Here is a 17,252-nt window from a genome sequence, read left to right on the forward strand (position 1 = left end):
GTCATAGTACTGTATTTTACAAAGTGCAATTATTTACGATTTCGATTAAAAATAATTGCGAACTACATACTTATAGGCTAAACAACAGAAACACCACAACTGTCCAGTTTGACCGCTTCTTCATGATGAAGCTCCACTGAGAGCACTGGGTGAAAAATATAGTCCACAAATCTAGACAAACGTCACACATATTTTAACTTCAATTGATCATTTGATTAATAAGAAGAGGATAATTCTTTTCTATGATGTAAGATTAGTTAAGTTCAACTTTTCGATTTGATACTTCTACATGTAATTTTATTATACACTATGATACCGTCACATGTGTGAATGCAGACATACGAAATCAAATGTCTACAACAAATATGTTAGTAATAAACCATTTAATGTAAATATAAATTATGAACACCCACTTATAGCGAAGTGAAAGCAGAATACTTAATTTGTTTGCTTTCGGTATCCTCTGAGCATATACTATTATAACACTTGTCTGTTCATCTGCCAAGTGACGGACGTTTGATATCATAGTTGCCCATGCATCAATGATTGTGTTTTTGTGAGGGATTACGTATTATACACACGTGTTAATGTGACTGTCTTAAACACTACGGACTAGATTTGGAGTCGTAGAAGTACCAGCTTTTAGGGCTCTAATATCCGTAACGTGTTGACTGCTCACAGGGTCACAATGTCGCTGACGTGTTGACTCTACTCTCAGGGTCACAATGTCGTTGATATGTTGACTCTACTCAGAGGTTCATCATGTCTCGAATTTGTTGACTCTGCTCACATGTTTATGATTTCAATGAGGTTAATCTGCTCAGAGGGCCAGTGTTCCTAATGAGTTGAATCTGCTGAGGGTCACCGTGTCCCTGGTCAGTTGAATCTGCTGAGGGCCACTGTGTCCCTGGTGAGATGAATCTGCTGAGGGCCACCGTGTCCATGGTCAGTTGAATCTGCGCAGAGGACTACAGTAGCCTTGATCATTTGAAACTGTTCAGAGGTTCATAATACTACGATGTCTCTGATATTCTGACTCAGTTCAGAGAGCCACAATGTCCCTGATGTGTTGACTCTGTAGCTGTACCTTCATCTCAATCACACAATACATGACCAGCGCTAACACCAATACACCCGCTAGTACGATAACCTTGGTTTGAACGCAGAGGAAGTAACTGTATCCAAAAGCTATTGCGCATCCCGTGGCGTACAGCATCCGGTAACAGGAAAAGGCAGCTTCCTGTTTGTCGATGAAAAGAACACCAAAGAGTGCTGTAAGACAAAGAGGAATTCGGTCATTAGTCAGTAAACTGGAAGGCAAAAATCCGCCACCATCTGACTCCATTATTACAAATTAAGGGTATAACAGACATTTCAAAATATCATTGGCAGCTTGACCAATTAAAACCGATATAATGGTTCGTGCAAATGTGTCGTTGTATCAGGCTATTACTAGTATATTATCTTTTTAAGCTCTGCTTGAAGTGGATTACTGTAAATCTAACATTAACCTAAATATACTTCCCTGTAGACATCAAATTTCAAAATACGAATGTTAGGAAAACTCACTATGAATGATAGTTCGAAAAATTAATACGACTTTTGAATCATTATATCATCACTCAATACTGTACATGTCTTGTGTACGAGTTACAAAAGCAACTTGACCGAAACTGCTTTTTTGTCACAGAATGATCATTTTTCCCTGTCCCACATTCATATTTTTTCTGTGTGTGACAACCATTCGATATACACTATACACATACTGTAGGTTTGAGTCTGCCAAATGGCGTCACAGAGGCCAAGACATCCAGCCACAACAAAGAAGTTTGGTATGTCATCCTGCGTTGGTTTCCATAGCCACAGGACAATCAGGAGACCGATATTAAAGGTGGCACCAGCCGTAATGAAGGCGAACCTCTTGATATGGCGACTGGCGCAGACTCCGATCAGGATACAGCTGGTGGAGCTCACGGCGCCAAAGCACATCATGACCGGCCCGATCTGGGACACGCCCAAAGTGCAGGCTATGTAGGCCTGAAAATCAGATTTAATACATTGTAAGCAGTTTATAAAAAACACATCATAAAGAACACCACAGTGTTCATGTATACATTTGTATTAGTTGTATAACATGAAGGCGGTATCTGATGCAACGAGATAATATAAGTGTTAGCGACACGAAATAATTTAATATTTTTGAAACCTGAGTGTTATGTCAACGGAGTCGTCATTCTCTCTAGAATTATATATTTCTCTAACTTCCTGAGTAAAAGATTGATTAGAGTTTAAGTTTTGGCAATATTTCAGCCATTTTACGGCGGTGTGAAACAGCCTCTTTATAATGCTGTTGAAAATATGTCTTGTCTGATGGAAACAGATAATGCTATTGTTCACGAGAGCCTAAACTATATTGCCAATTAGTTTGTTTCCCCATTTTTCACTGCGGTGAGGTGGGAGTTGGAATTAGCCCTCCTTACAGGTGTCAAACACACTTCAACAACCGAGTCAACGCGTGCCGGGGCAGTTTTGCTAGGTAATTGGCTCTACAAAACAGTCATTTCCTTTTCACCAAGCACTGTGCAAATAAAACTTTGAGGATCTGCTTTGAGAATGAACATCGATTTGCACTTGATAGCTTCCGCCGGGGCCGGGAAAATCAATGTTGTTCTGATTGATTTCTTTATTATACAATTCAGCCTCTTTGACTCCTTCATGAGCCGATATCTTTTTAGAAGTTAAATATCTGCGAAACCTCAATGATTAGATACGCGTGTAGCACCAATTATACAGTTACGTGTACTTTATGTCAAGAAGTGGAACAGAATAAGTTTTTAAATCGATAAACATGTTTTCATTGAAAACATAATCACTGATTACCCCTGGATATTATTTCTTGAAGGAACATTTTCGTTGACATTTTATCATTTGGGGAAAACGCCCTTTCAACTAGCTATAGCGTATTGAAGCTTTGATATTGACTATTGATAAACGTTGCATCTCCATATCGAAATGCTGTATCACCGCCGCGGCTTACAGTGTCCGACTATAAAATTCACAAACTTTAGCCTCGAACCCTTGTTTGCCGACATACACAGAATTGTTACAATGCTTTTATTGGTTGACGATATTGTTGATGAAAACTCATTACTGAAATGGTCTCATCATACTCTGTTTATAAAAATGCACGGCTGCGTAAATTGTAATTTGGTCTTAATTAACAATTCTATTAAGGTACAAATGCTACTTTGTAAAAGTTGAGGCTTTACTGTAAGGCAACAGAAACTATGTTTGAAGGTTAAAAATGAAATTGAATCGTTTGGGCTACTCTCAAATTACATTCCAGAGTATCTACAGGATGGTGAACTGTGGAATTCATTGCTAATTCAGGAATGGGTGATGTTTTGTTTTGTATGATGAAGCATTGGGGTCTATGCTTTTAAATCATATTCTGAACTATTTTAAATTAATTTAAAAGTATTATTACGTCAGCTGAATTTACGATAGACTTTATACATATATCAAAATGCAACACAAGATAATGGTGCATTTTCCTATGAAGCCACCCCTTGTTATCAAAATACAGAATCATTGAAAGATTCTGTTTCTTCTTGTAAGATGACCCTTCTTGACAAACATGATTTACACAATGAAAATATCTAATTGTTCCGATCAGCTCATTTCAGTTGACCACTATTGATGCCTAAAGTTATAGCGTATAAAGGACAAATAACAGATCACAGGAAATTAAAGTATTACTGTCAGAGAAAACGGAAGAAAACCGCTTCGGTCTAAACCTTTTTTCTCCGGGATATCTTCATTGCCTTTAGGCAGATCACTACAACAAAATTTTATTCACTGACTCGTGAAAGCATGAAGTATGATTTCATTATCGTAAGATACAAGCTATCCATTATTTTGTGAACCCCCCCCCCCCCATGATAAGAAATTGTTCGTTTGCAAATACATATTTTAAAGTCCAAATTCCGTTGTGATTTGATGCATGATTAATAAAACATGCCAAGAAGCCCCCGGTGGACGTTCTAATTTTCAGTTCGTCGGACCGACTGTCCAGAGAGCTACAGGTATTGTCATGACCACCGTGTCGGCTTCACACTTTAATGAAAAAACTAATCAGGGCTATATCTTTTGAAACAAGGGGGATAGGGTTTTGATATTTTACGTATAGATGCCTCATGAAAAGGCATTATTATACTAAGACGTCTGGCCTAGTCACCTTGGACTTTGACCTACTTTCAAAACCTTTAACACGGGTTATATTTTTTGAACGCAAGAGATTAGGGCTTTGATATTTCATATACCGATGCCTCATGAAGAAAAGTTTCTTTCGGTACCAAGCCCTTTTGACTTAGTGACCTTCACTTTGGACTTTGACCTACTTTTTAAAAACTATATTCTGGACTACATTTGTATATCATGTATATCTTTTGAAACAAAGGGATAGAGTTTTGATATTTCACATAGAAAGAGCCTTGCTTTTGCTACCAAGACTTTTGACTTTGACCTACTATTCAATACCAGTTATATGCAATGATCAAAATGATGTGTCCATGATTTATGAGGAAAAATGATATTTTATGGAAGTATTTATAATGTGTTGATACACCACAGAATATCATAATGTTGTGATGCTTGGGACTGGTTGCCATGGAAACCCGGTTCAATTGGCCATACTTGTATTTTCTATCCAAAATAATGGCATGTTAAATATCTCTTTTAAACACCTCAATTACAGTATACAGGCATTAATAATCATGTGCATATAGACTAAAATAGAAATATTAATATGTAAAAGTGTCAGAATACTGGATTTGTTCCTTTTTTATTTAACACAACTTTTCCTCCTAACTTTATTTATATTTACACAGATACCAGTATGAAAATAGGTTAAAATGAATTATTGAGCAAGGGAACTATAGAAATTCTGGTCTTTGTTTTGAAAGATGAATTTGTGAAAAATGAAGTGCATGGTTTCCATGGCAACCATATACTTCCTGAAACTGAGCTTGTTGTAAAAAAGGAAGTTGTTGGTTAGTGACAACAGACAACAATTGCTATTGAATTTGGTGAGACTTCATGGCCAGGCGATGCTTGTACTGTTTGATTACCGTCTTCCTTGGAAGACGGTATACAGAGTTGAAGTGTTTTACAGTCTTCGGACTTTGCACTTCCTCTCTTTTTTCATTGGTAGAAAGTGCATGAAGTGAAAATTTTCAATTATTTCATTGGTTGAAATGCTCTTCAAGGCAAGGGAGATAATTTTCTGGTGTTCTAATTTTCGTAGGACTTAACAATTTTTCAAGATTTTCAATCTTAAAAAATCGACAAAACGAACAAAAGAAAAATGCAATTCATGAAATTGACACATTACTTTTTTTAAAGCAACTAATACAAAGCATTTCTATGGTTACTTCATTTACAGCAATGTTTTCATTTTTGCATACAAACAGAAAAACTCGCCGTTTTTTTGTTTTGATTGCTTGTGTTTTGGGAATTGTCTATTCGGTAGGGCTAATCCCTACAAAACAGTTTTAATGATACCTTAAGCTAAGAATTACATAAGAATAAATAAGGCTTGACTTCAAAATGAGGATCACAGTTTTTTTAAAGCATGCAAAAGAATAATCCATCCACCTGTTATTACAATTTAGGTAAACGAGTCTAATTTATGCATTTTCAGGGACTTCCAGAAGTATAGTTAATTATGTGTGATTGTTTCATATTTTTTCTGACATATCATAGAGTGACGTTTCTTCATGATTTAAATCAGAAACACAATATTTACTCCCTGGGGGAGTTAAGTTAATAAATTTCACAATTTACACTCCTCTTATCCTAAAGAAGCTTCACATCAAAAATGGCAACAACTGGCCTTGTAGTTTTCAAGAAGTTAAAAAAGTAAAATAGTTAACGGACGAAGACCAACGACAATAGGTCACCTGGATGACCTAAAAATTAAGAAATAACGTTTTTAAATTTTACAATTTAACATTTCATGACCCCTGGGGCAGGGGTACTGATTCCAGGGGGAGCCGAAATGGTCATAGAGTATATAATGCTTAAATATTTTAAGAAATCTTCTTTCGATTTTTTGAAGTTCAGTCATTTAGAGGAGGGGATACAGCTGTCTACTAAAATCACAGATATAATTCATCGGGGGGGGGGGGTTAAATTTTTCAAAACTTTTTTTTCATTTGCAACTATAGCACAGTGTAACTGATAATGATTGATTGATTTTATATTGTTTAACGTCCCTTTTGAGAATGTTTCACTCATATAGAGACGTAGTATCTGATAATGACATTCACACACATAGTATAATTATTATAGGATATCAAGGTTGACAGTAACCATGTGAAGAGTGGAAATACATTAATCAAAAATATTTTCCATAAAGCCCAGATTGTACTGAATTTGTTTTTGTATTACATTTTTTATATAACACAACTATATATATATATATAAATATATATATATATATATATATATATATATATATATATATATATATATATATATATATATTGTTTGGTATTTAAAATTATGAAATTTATTACTTCGTTTGAATTTTGTTATGGACAGTCGCAAAAAATAATATTAGATACATTGAAACCAATTCTGTTTGTTGTTTTCTCATAAATATGTAAGCTTAGTTGCTTTCACAAAGTTCCTACCTTGTCACAAAACACAAAGATACGTTCAATGTTTTCAGAGCTGTGTCCACAAAACGATCAGATATCATAATCCAAAACTTTGATTTTATTCAGGTAACTTTTAATTAGTATAGTATAATTCTATGTAGAATTGGTTCTTCAAACTTCATGTTTCCTTCTAATGTAATTGAATGGGAATTGTATTGTATGCATATTTAGAAAGATCATAAAGGTCTACATCAAAGACTCCAGAATGAGGCTATAATGCAATGAGATTCCCTGACAGGTCTGTATATGGGCTATGGTAGTCGGGTGACCGTTAAGGCCTGTGGGCCTCTTCCTACATCGCTCTTTGGGACTAAGTTGTTTCTTATGCTGTTGATAAATTATTGGCATGATATGGATTCTTAGCGTAAATTGCAACTCTTGGTTTTTATAATGAAATATATAAATCTAATGAAAATTTGACTCCCAAAACTGCGCGAATGAGGAACATATTTTCAAATTTCCTTTACATGGCATTGTGTTTTATTCCATAACATTATTTAATTATTAAATCATCCTATAAAAATGAATAATGTAAAAGTAATATCTCACGAAGTCTTTCAGAAATATTTAGCACTTTCCACACTGTCTAGATGTGGCCACACAATTTATCAAATTGAAATGTAAACCATGCTGAGCAGCTATCAAGTCGATTCCGCGGGGGATTCCATGCAAAATGTTTAAAGGTGAGGAAATGTCATTCGGTGTGCCGCACAATACATTGGAATCATAAATTTCCTGCAGGTACAAAGCTATTACAGATTCTAAAATATCATCCAAATAGATTGAAAATGTTATTTATAATCATGTTGCATCTTGGATTATTAGTTTAAAGTGTTTCTGACATTATAATGGCAGAAACCAATTCTCAAATGAATACTACGCATTGCAAATTTGGACCATCTCCGCAAGAATGCGGGCGAGTTGTATCTGAACCCATGATTTGAATATTGCCTAATTCAGCATAGATATTTGTAGTTACACGTCGTGCGAATGCAAAGTACTAGTATGTAGTAGTTTATTATACCTGTCCGCCAGCGGCTGTCCGTCAGATGAGAACGCCAAAAAACCGAGACCCCGTGTCACAGTAGGTGTGACACGATAAAGATCCCTCCCTGGTCAAAGGCCGTAAGGGCAGAGCATATGCCTAACCTTTCAGCCCTTCACCGACAATGGTGACGTCTCCATATGAGTGAAAAATAAAATACAACCAACCAACCTGTTCCTCAGTTTGGGGACATGTGCTCTTCCGTGCTAATCGAATGCAAGATCATAGCCTACAGACAATCTCCTGATTGTAGGGTCAGTGGGTCAATGTATAAGTCACGTACTTCTGGTAATATTAGGCTGGTTATTATATAGTTTTGCAATACCTGACGCTGTTTTAAATCAAATTGTTATGAAATTTGTAATGTTCTCTCAAACAAGTTCTATGCTAGTCTTGAATGTAATACAGTAAAAGCATCCTTTGGTGAAGGGATTTCAAGTTTATTCAAATGATGACCCTTTCAAAGGGAAGATAATCACCAAAAAATGCAAACAATAGGGTGAGGTCATTTAAAAATCACCACTGGGCCAGGAAAGTCTAAATTTACATGAAAACTTCCTGACAGAGTGCAAATTCAAGTTTTTTGAAAACATGGCCCCCGAGGGTAGGATGGGGCCACAACAGATATATAGGGAACATCATTAAAAATCTTCTGAAGAATCACTAGTCTAGGCCAGAAAAGTTTATATGAAAACTTCCTGACATAATGATCCCGTGGAGATCCGGGTTAGTAATAGGTCCTCAGTACCCTTTGCTTGTCGTAAGAGGCGACTAAATGGGGCGGTCCTTCGGATGAGACCGCAAAAACCGAGGCCCCGTGTCACAGCAAGTGTGGCACGATAAAGATCCCTCCCTGCTCAATGGCCATAATCGCCGAGCATAGGCCTAAATTTTGCAGCCCTTCACCGGCAGTGGTGACGTCTCCATATGAATGAAATGTTCTCGAGAGGGACGTAAAACAATATTCAATCAATCAATCCTGACAAAATGCAGATTCCAATTTGTTAAAATCATGGCCCCAGGGGTAGGGTTGGGCCACAATAGGGGATCAAAGAATATAGGGGAAATCATTAAAACTCTTCTTGTGAAGAATCCCTGGGCCAGAAAGGTTTCCATTTACATGTTCGTGAAAGCTTCCTGACAGTGCAGATTCAAGTATGTTAAAATTATGCATCCCCTGGGAGAAGGATGGGGCCACAATAGGGGATCAAAGTTTTACGTGCGAATATATAAGGAAAACCTTTGAGTATGGGCCAAGGTAACTCGGGTGAGCGATGTGGCCCATGGGCCTCTTGTTTAAATCGAGGCAGGCTACTAACAAACAAGTTGATGTTACAAGGGGTTCAACAGTCTCGTGTAAAGTCAGCATTTCGCAACTTCTATGGTCGTAATAATGATTTAGTTTGCCAATACACCCTATCGTGGGGTCAAATGGTCTCTGACGCATTTCATACCGATTATAGGCCGTTCTTGGCACACTGAATTGACTACGGATTACTCTGTTTACCTTATCAAGATATAGGGCTCACAGAGGGTGGGACGGGTCGACAAGGATGCGTATCTCTTTTAGACACCTGATCCCACCTCTAATGTTTCCAGGGGTCTGTGTTTGCCCAACTCTATATTTTGTATTCCTTAAAGGAATGTCCTCGGTTTCATTTCGGTCAATACCTTGTATTTCGTTTTGTTTAATGAATAGTTCCGTGCTTTCTGAATGACTGAGATCCAACAAACTAGAAAAAACTCAGAACGTTATCTTCACTTCCACATGTCTTCGAAGTGAATATAAATTAAATATTTGATTTTTCCAACATCAGGTTAAAAATAATTTGGGAATTCCCAGAGTGATAGTTAATTTGGTCGCTCAATGAACACGTGAGTCTCTAATCGATTTCAACTAGGTCTAGCTGTAATTAAAGATAACTGACCAGGAATCGTTTCGTAAGCTCTAGTAACCGGTAATCATTTATAAACCCTAATCACTTTTGTCTATGTCTTGCATTCTAGCTGTGAACAAAGATGGCTGACTAGCTATCGTTTCGTAAGCTCTGGCAGCTGAGTTTCGATGTTTCGAATGATTCATTAATACAAGAGGTCAATGATTTCTCGGTCAACAAGATGATTAAGTTATCCTTAGAGGAGAATATTCACCTCGCTCGGGCTTGGTGAATATTGTATTTCTCAGGTACATGTAGCTAAATCGTCGTATTGACTTAAAAATATTAGTACATGTATCTGTATGATACCAACCTCAACAAAAGTGGGTACGTGTAATTGTACAATATAAGATAATAACAAACCTGGGTGAAATCGCTGAACATGAATCCCTGCTCCAAGCCAACAAACACCACAATAAGAATTAGCAGCTGGCATTTGGAATCCCTGAACATTTTTAATGTGGATAAGAATATCTCTGATGACGTCAATTCATCGTCATTACAAGGATGGGTTTTCTTTCTCCGTTTATGCTGGTCAAACAGCGAGATGAGTGTGACGATACCCATTACCCCACAGCCCATGTAAATGCTCAACAGCATGATCTTTGTGTTGCTGTCTATCGTTACGAGCAGGTCCTCAGATAGATCGTCCATGATGTCATCTTTGAGACAGTATCTTGAACCACAAGATCGGTTGGAATGATTATGGAGGATACCCTCCATTTCTGAATTATTTTTGTGGATGACGAGTGTTGTAATAAGATTTCCCCATATATTGCTGGTTCGATAAAGTCCGCAAAAAATACCCATGAATTTATTTATGACGTGATCTTGGTCTGGCATATGAGAATGTTCAGCATAGGCCAATGCTATAGTTGTGATAGAGGTAGCTTGAGCTCCGAACAGTGGACCCGCCAGCAGACCCAGGAGAGCGCCTAGGGGAATGAGCATATAATGTTCGGGATGGAAATTTCCGGCAAAATAACCCGTAAAGAACACGAAAGTTATTACCATAGTCCATTTTGTGGTGAAGCGTTGTATAATCCACGGGGCGAAGAAACAGGAAATTATGGTTCCTACGTATATACTAGAGAGTGAAAACACACCGACACCGTCTTTGATATGGAGAGAACTTTGAAGACCTTGCAAGGAAACAAATGCTGTAAAAATAAACATGAACGCTAATCCTAAAACTATAACGTTCTTGAGTGCTTTTCCCTGGCTCATCTCCCGTACCGTTTGGAGGGTATCGGGGTCTTGGGGAAGAGTGTGATAATTGGAAAGTGTATAGGAATGTATGGTACTTCTCCGTCGGCTTTTGTCAAAGTCCGGTAGAGACACCAAGAGGTTGGCGTTAATGTGCTGTTGAGAAGGAGCCTTCAAAGACGCCATTAGCAGCTTTTCCCGGCATACCTCAATGCTTGATGTCCCCGTCGCCATCTTCTTGCAAAACTATAAAATAAAGTTACGAAGTTGTTTTCTACCTTTACTATTTCACTGCTTGTACATTTTCCATGAAGGAAATCTAGTGCGGATTCTATTTTCCATACCCTTTTATCATAAATATAACTGAAAGAGGAAAATACTATCATAGTCACTGAACTGATTGTCAACCACACACAAATTTTCAGGGTGTTGCACAGAAGCGGTAATATTCCCTAAATACTAGTGACGTAGAACTTACCTTCATTCCTATTTAAACTCGTATTACGTACATGTATTTGCCATTTAAGGGCAAGCCTAAAATATTTTATGTGTCCGTTCATAGTCTAAACATACTTTTTAAAATCGTGAAAATTAAATTGTTTTAATTTTTTCTGAGTATCAGACACAATGTATAGGGTTAAGAGTGTATCAAATATTTAATATTCTATAATACTACAGTCTAAAAGCTCTTATATACTCGTATGTATTATTTTCTACAACTATCTGTACATAACTCTTACCACAAAACAAAATACGGGAAGTTTAATACGCATTAATAAAGTTCAATAAAATTCCAAGTACAAGCATCTGAAAACATTGATTTGCCATAGCAATTTTCTACTGGAATACATATTGTCTTATCCATTCATACTGTTTAACAGTTATTTACCTTGTTTGACATTTTGCTTTCAAATCTTTAAAACATAAGAATTCTCGTTAACAGCCTTGACTATTAAAACACAGGTATCACATGCTGTATTCGGTGTGTTTGTTGCGACTCCCATTCACAAAATAAACAGTGTCTAGGTTGGAATTTTATTTCAAACTCGGCACATTGTCAGTGTGTTTCAATTAAGAAAAAAATCTAGAAGGAAAACGTAATATTGAAAAACAAATCTTGTGTCCGCGAGGGATTCGAACCCGGTGGTTAAGAAAGATGACTTCTTTACACATTAAATCCTACGACCTTATCCTCTGAACCAAGCAGCAGAACTTAAGTTGCAATCGAAAATTAACGTACAGGTGAAGTTGAAAATGATATCAGTGAAATTGTTTAGATTTTTTGTTTTTTTTTTATAAAAAAAAAAAAAAAAAAAAAAAAAAAAGGCCCTCGTGAAACAAAATTTCAAAGGGACAGTTATTTAGTGGAAAACTCGAAGAACATGTTCATGCTAAATTCATTTTGTTTCACGGAGGCAGTGTTTCTGAAATTCGGGGATACCCCTCTATTTTAACGCTAAAAATCATATGCATCGCTTATTGCTTCATTTAAACTCAAATTATTTTGGTTAATTCTTGTTAATACACGTCTTTTAAACTTCTGTTAAAAAATGTTTGAATCAAGATATAAGTTCCAATTTATTTTATTATATATTTGAATAACTTTATTTTATCGATATCTCACGCAACACCTTTAGGGAAATTAACTTGAGACGTGCAACACCTTCTTTATTAAGCTGAAATGTTGTGGTTACGAGTAAATAAACTACCAGTTGGTATGGGTGATGTGTTGTAATATGTAGTATTGTTTCCATATGTTTGTTAAACCTCTTTTATGTCTGCATTTAGTGAATAAGCTGGTCTATTCCGTGTACGACAGCAGGTCAATAAATCTATCTGTGACTATTCGTAGAAAAAATGAATCATTTACTATACACTGCGATCCTGCTTCTCATACTATCAATTTTCCTGAGGCCGTATATGCATTTTATTTGAATAGGTGATTTATTTAAAGACCACTCATCAATGAACTTCTTTAATTAGATGTAGAGAAATCACCAGCTACAGGTGATCCGCCGCAGATTTTGACCGATTATATACTAGGCTCTCACGACCAGTTAGTATATTACATGTATGTCAACGCCTACCTCACATTCATAGTTTTCTCCCGGCGACTTACTACTAATACCGAACATATGAGGAAGGAACAGTCGACTTTCTAACTAGAGACTCTCTAGCGCCGGGAGTCTGGTGCGGTCGGAGTTTGAACCCACAACCTTCCGATCACGAGGCAAGCGCTTTACCGCTTCATCTACCGGAATGTGATGTTACTGAAGGCACTGAAAATGATACTTGTCCTACCGTTGTTATTAAATACTAAAAGTTTAGCGTATACAAGAGTCTGGGGAGTGTTTGGTTCACAGGAATCACGTAGATTATAAATGTTTGTATAAACTTGTTTGTCCGATGTACACGCAACGTATAACAACAGATACGTGTATAATGTGTAATATCATATACCTGAAATATTGACAATGAATGACTGATATCGATCGTATTGTCTTTACTATTAAAGGATGTTGTCACTAAAAGCGCATCATGTATATAAATATATTGTCATTAAATAATGAGTCGTGGTATAACTTATTACAATGCCTATAAATACATGTAGTATTAAACAATAGCCAATATCGTCTCTAAAAGAATACTTTGGAAATAATGTTTGTGTAGTATGAGACAATGTTGTGACTAAATAGTCAAGTTTCAAGGTAATGCACTATCATATTGTAAATCGCGGCCCAACATAAATATTTAATAACAATAGTTGATACCGTAGAAGACACTCCAGGCATAGTATGTCTGCATATCAATCTGCATATTAACAAAACTTGATATGAAATCTAAACGATATATTCACTTTCTACATACGATGTATTCAGTCAGTATTTATTTCTCTTCTAATCTTAAATTATTGAGCACTTTATTGACTAAATGTGAATGCAAGGGGGGGGGGGGGGGGATGATATACAATGTACATCTCTGTTTTACTTACTGAGCAGTTCTTGTTTCTGTTTTACTTACTGAACAGTTGTTTCTGTTTTACTTATTGAGCAGTTCTTGTTTCTGTTTTACTTATTGAGCAGTTCTTGTTTCTGTTTTACTTATTGTTTCGTTGGATTGGCCGCTTTAAGAAAAATCCTCAATTTTCTTTGGGAAATTAACCAGAATTTACTGCGTGAAGGAAAGGATATAGTTCAGTGAAAAGTCACGAGTACAAATCTCTTATGATGACAGATTTATGTACACAAAGATAGAAACACGCCTTTTGTATTTTATCTTCACTTTGAAAGTGGGGATGTTAGTTTTATTTATCATTAAATGTGAGAAACAAAAGACAGACTCTCTGCTTAAAAGACCCAATTTCATTACATTCAATGTTGATATCGACAATATGCAGTTTCAATATCGGTGAAACTTTCACAAAACGCATCTTCGAGCATAAGGATCAAAAATGCATTTTTTTTTCTTGAAAGTTTATATTTATTATCAATCTGAGACCATAGTTATATTTTTTAAATTCTTGTCGATTCTTTTCTGTAATGCTGTGTGATTTCTGTAAATCCTTTAGAATTCTGATGAAAGTATTTAAAATAAATAATAGCTATTCTTTGGATCAATTGATATATTTCAAAGATGATTCCTCCCGAAAATACTCGAATTCTGGGATTGAATTGATAGAACGTCTGTAACGTTTCAGGATATCAGATTTGTACAAATTGGAGAACTATTGGCCGCCTGTCCGGTGGCATCAGGACTTTAATCACAAAACATGGCGTTATCGACACGTTAGGAAACTGAATATTAGAACAACATTCTTCATGATGAATTGGGAATATCACCTTCTTGTGAGGAATGTACTGGCATTTTGGGGGGTTTCGTTTTTGATGTACATGAATGCAATGAAAGTTGCTGTCTCATTTTGCTATTTTTGTTGCTAAATGTTGTTAGTGATTAAGTAGCAGAGATGACATAGGAATGGAGAACATTTTTCCTGTAAATTCTTTTAACTAATTCTGCATTTAATTGTGTGGAAATAATAAAGTCATTCGATTCATGGAACACAACAGAACTTCACGTAGGAAATTCGCCTAATCGTTTCTTTCAGAGATCACTGAATAATTCAAAGCACTGCATGTCTTCTTCATATTATAAGTACAACTCGTCTTACACTACCGTGAATCGAAATTAAGAATGAGTAACAAATCGATCCGACCTCATTTAGAGCACTTTTAGATGAACTACTTGTGTGTATTATACAGTTATGCTTTTTTCTATCGGTCGCCTAATTAATGTAATAGGCAAGATCACGTCCGCTTCGTCCATCAAAGAGTGCGAATATTATTCACAAAATCTGGGTCACTTCATCCAACCCTTATTAACAGAAATATGCATGTAAGAACTACAGCTGTCGTATAGATATATATCCGGGGGACACTACAATGAGATCAAGACATGATGTGGTAATTAACCGCGTTTTGAAAACAAATATATCTCCGCGGGGAAATGATAACCATTTTAAGCGAAATCAATTCGACGTTACACATTGAATGATTCAGAACAAGATGGTTTAAGAATTTCGAAACACATAATTGTAAATTTTGACTTTTATATACAGTAAAGTTTTATGTTTGACATACATCTGTTGGACATGAACAGATAACACTGTCTCTACGATGGGTTGTTCTTATTGAGGTTTTCATAACCTACCTGCTGTTTTAAGTCCACGTAATATTCATGCCCGCTTCCTGGAATCTCATGATAAATCAGAGCAGACTCTCGCCCGATTTTTCTATTGATTGATAGTTTTTACATTAATTGGTGAATAAAACCAATTAGAGTTGCTGTCTGTACATTTCTCACGCTCAATCGTTTTATCCTGCAAGTTCCTCTCCGGGGATCATCCTCCTCAATTCCACAATTTTCATTTCAGAAATCGTCTTATCCTAGATTTATTTCGAGTTCCTGTTTATTTGCACTCGTGTAGCAGAGATCCCATGTTCACCATTCTGAAGGCACCTTCCGAACTGAGAGATTCGCCGATCTTTCTAGCTACAATCGGTAACAACATTTTATGACTGTTCTGTTATTGGAAAAAACGGGATACAAGTCCGCTGCCTATATATACACAGGCCGGTGTTCATAATTATTCTGTAATATATGCATTTTTGTGAAACAGCAGGCAAAGTGTTTTTCTGAACGCTAGACTTTTCGCTCACATATATTCTGCCTGGCAGCTTGTTGCATTGTCTTGATAGGATTAGGTTAATTCAAACGTTGTTTTTTATGTTATCTATGTTAATAAAGTCGGCAAGAGAACGGTTTTGTTAGACAATATGCACGATTTTCTCCTCTAATCAAAATCGACAGTTTCACAAAGGACAAATCAATGAAAAGTAAACAATTTCCAAGAATTTTATTTGATATCAGAACATAGAGAAATATTGATTTCAGTGTCATTAATATTAAAGTATTTATTGCACGGACTATTCGATTTATAGGGTGTTATGTACTTCATTAAAATAATGAAAACTTTGAAATTATGTTTTAATTTTTAATGGACGTCTAAGCATGGAAAATGCCTCATATATGTGTCATGTTTTTGCTGTATTTTGGACATTATGTTATATCAATCTATTCACGAGTTTCAGGAAACACATGCAGTGTCAGACGTTAATCTTGTCGTGGGCGTTTGTATCTTGGTAATTATTTTGATGCTGTTACGTCATTGACTTTAGGGATCTAATTAACAGACATGGAGCATAGACTAACGCGCAATAAGGGACAAGACTATGCCCCATTCAACTCACACTCCACAAATACTCTTCATGCCATTTCCATCAGATATCTAAAATGAATACCGTAAAACACGGTATGATGTAATTATAATAAAAACCAAATTTTGACAGGCCCTGTAGGATAACAACATTAACTTTCATTCCATAAAATTACCTTCTATTAGAGGTTCCATGTTGTGGTGCAACACGTAACCCGAATATTAAACTAACCGTGGCTGATCCGTGTATACTGTATCGTGTTAACCGAAAAGCATGGATAGTTCAAGAAAATCTGGAAATATCCTTAATCAAGTTAATCTCTGAAAAGTATTTAAAAAGTGAAAAATTATAATTCTTCTATGAGGTTATAATTGCACCAATATACATGTACATGTATGCACAATGCGTACTTTATGTTAAATAATAATTCAATGCCAAACTTAAACATTTGTCACATGAAGTTCCCGAGTGCGTTAACATTAGGAGTAAGCAAAAGACAGTGATGTTTTCTCTCTATCGCCCACCTAAATCACAGAGCGATCACGAAACGGCGGTAACATAATCAACA

General features: G+C 36.1%; 1 protein-coding gene across 1 annotated transcript; it reads right to left on the bottom strand.

Moving 5' to 3' along the window:
* Positions 1-275: 275 nt before the first annotated feature.
* LOC125662400 (protein unc-93 homolog A-like) lies at positions 276-16,200 on the bottom strand. The gene is made up of 4 exons (XM_048894608.2): positions 15,618-16,200; positions 10,068-11,156; positions 1,767-2,037; positions 276-1,272 (listed from the first exon to the last, which is right to left on the bottom strand). The coding sequence occupies exons 2-4, from the start codon at positions 11,142-11,144 to the stop codon at positions 1,043-1,045; spliced, it is 1,578 nt and encodes a 525-aa protein (XP_048750565.1). The 5' UTR covers positions 11,145-11,156; positions 15,618-16,200; the 3' UTR covers positions 276-1,042.
* Between the last annotated feature and the right edge of the window lie 1,052 nt (positions 16,201-17,252).

This window comes from Ostrea edulis, chromosome 1 (genome assembly GCF_947568905.1).
Source record: "Ostrea edulis chromosome 1, xbOstEdul1.1, whole genome shotgun sequence".
Classification (NCBI taxonomy): domain Eukaryota; kingdom Metazoa; phylum Mollusca; class Bivalvia; order Ostreida; family Ostreidae; genus Ostrea; species Ostrea edulis.

Bases quoted from the DNA above. Each gene is read 5' to 3' on its own strand.
- LOC125662400 (XM_048894608.2), bottom strand. From the start codon at position 11,144: ATGGCGACGGGGACATCAAGCATTGAGGTATGCCGGGAAAAGCTGCTA. The intron at 2,038-10,067 runs GTTTGTTATTAT...TCTGATTTTCAG, and splicing joins TGTTCAGCGATTTCACCCAG to GCCTACATAGCCTGCACTTT. The intron at 1,273-1,766 runs GTATGTGTATAG...TTTGTCTTACAG, and splicing joins TTGGCAGACTCAAACCTACA to CACTCTTTGGTGTTCTTTTC.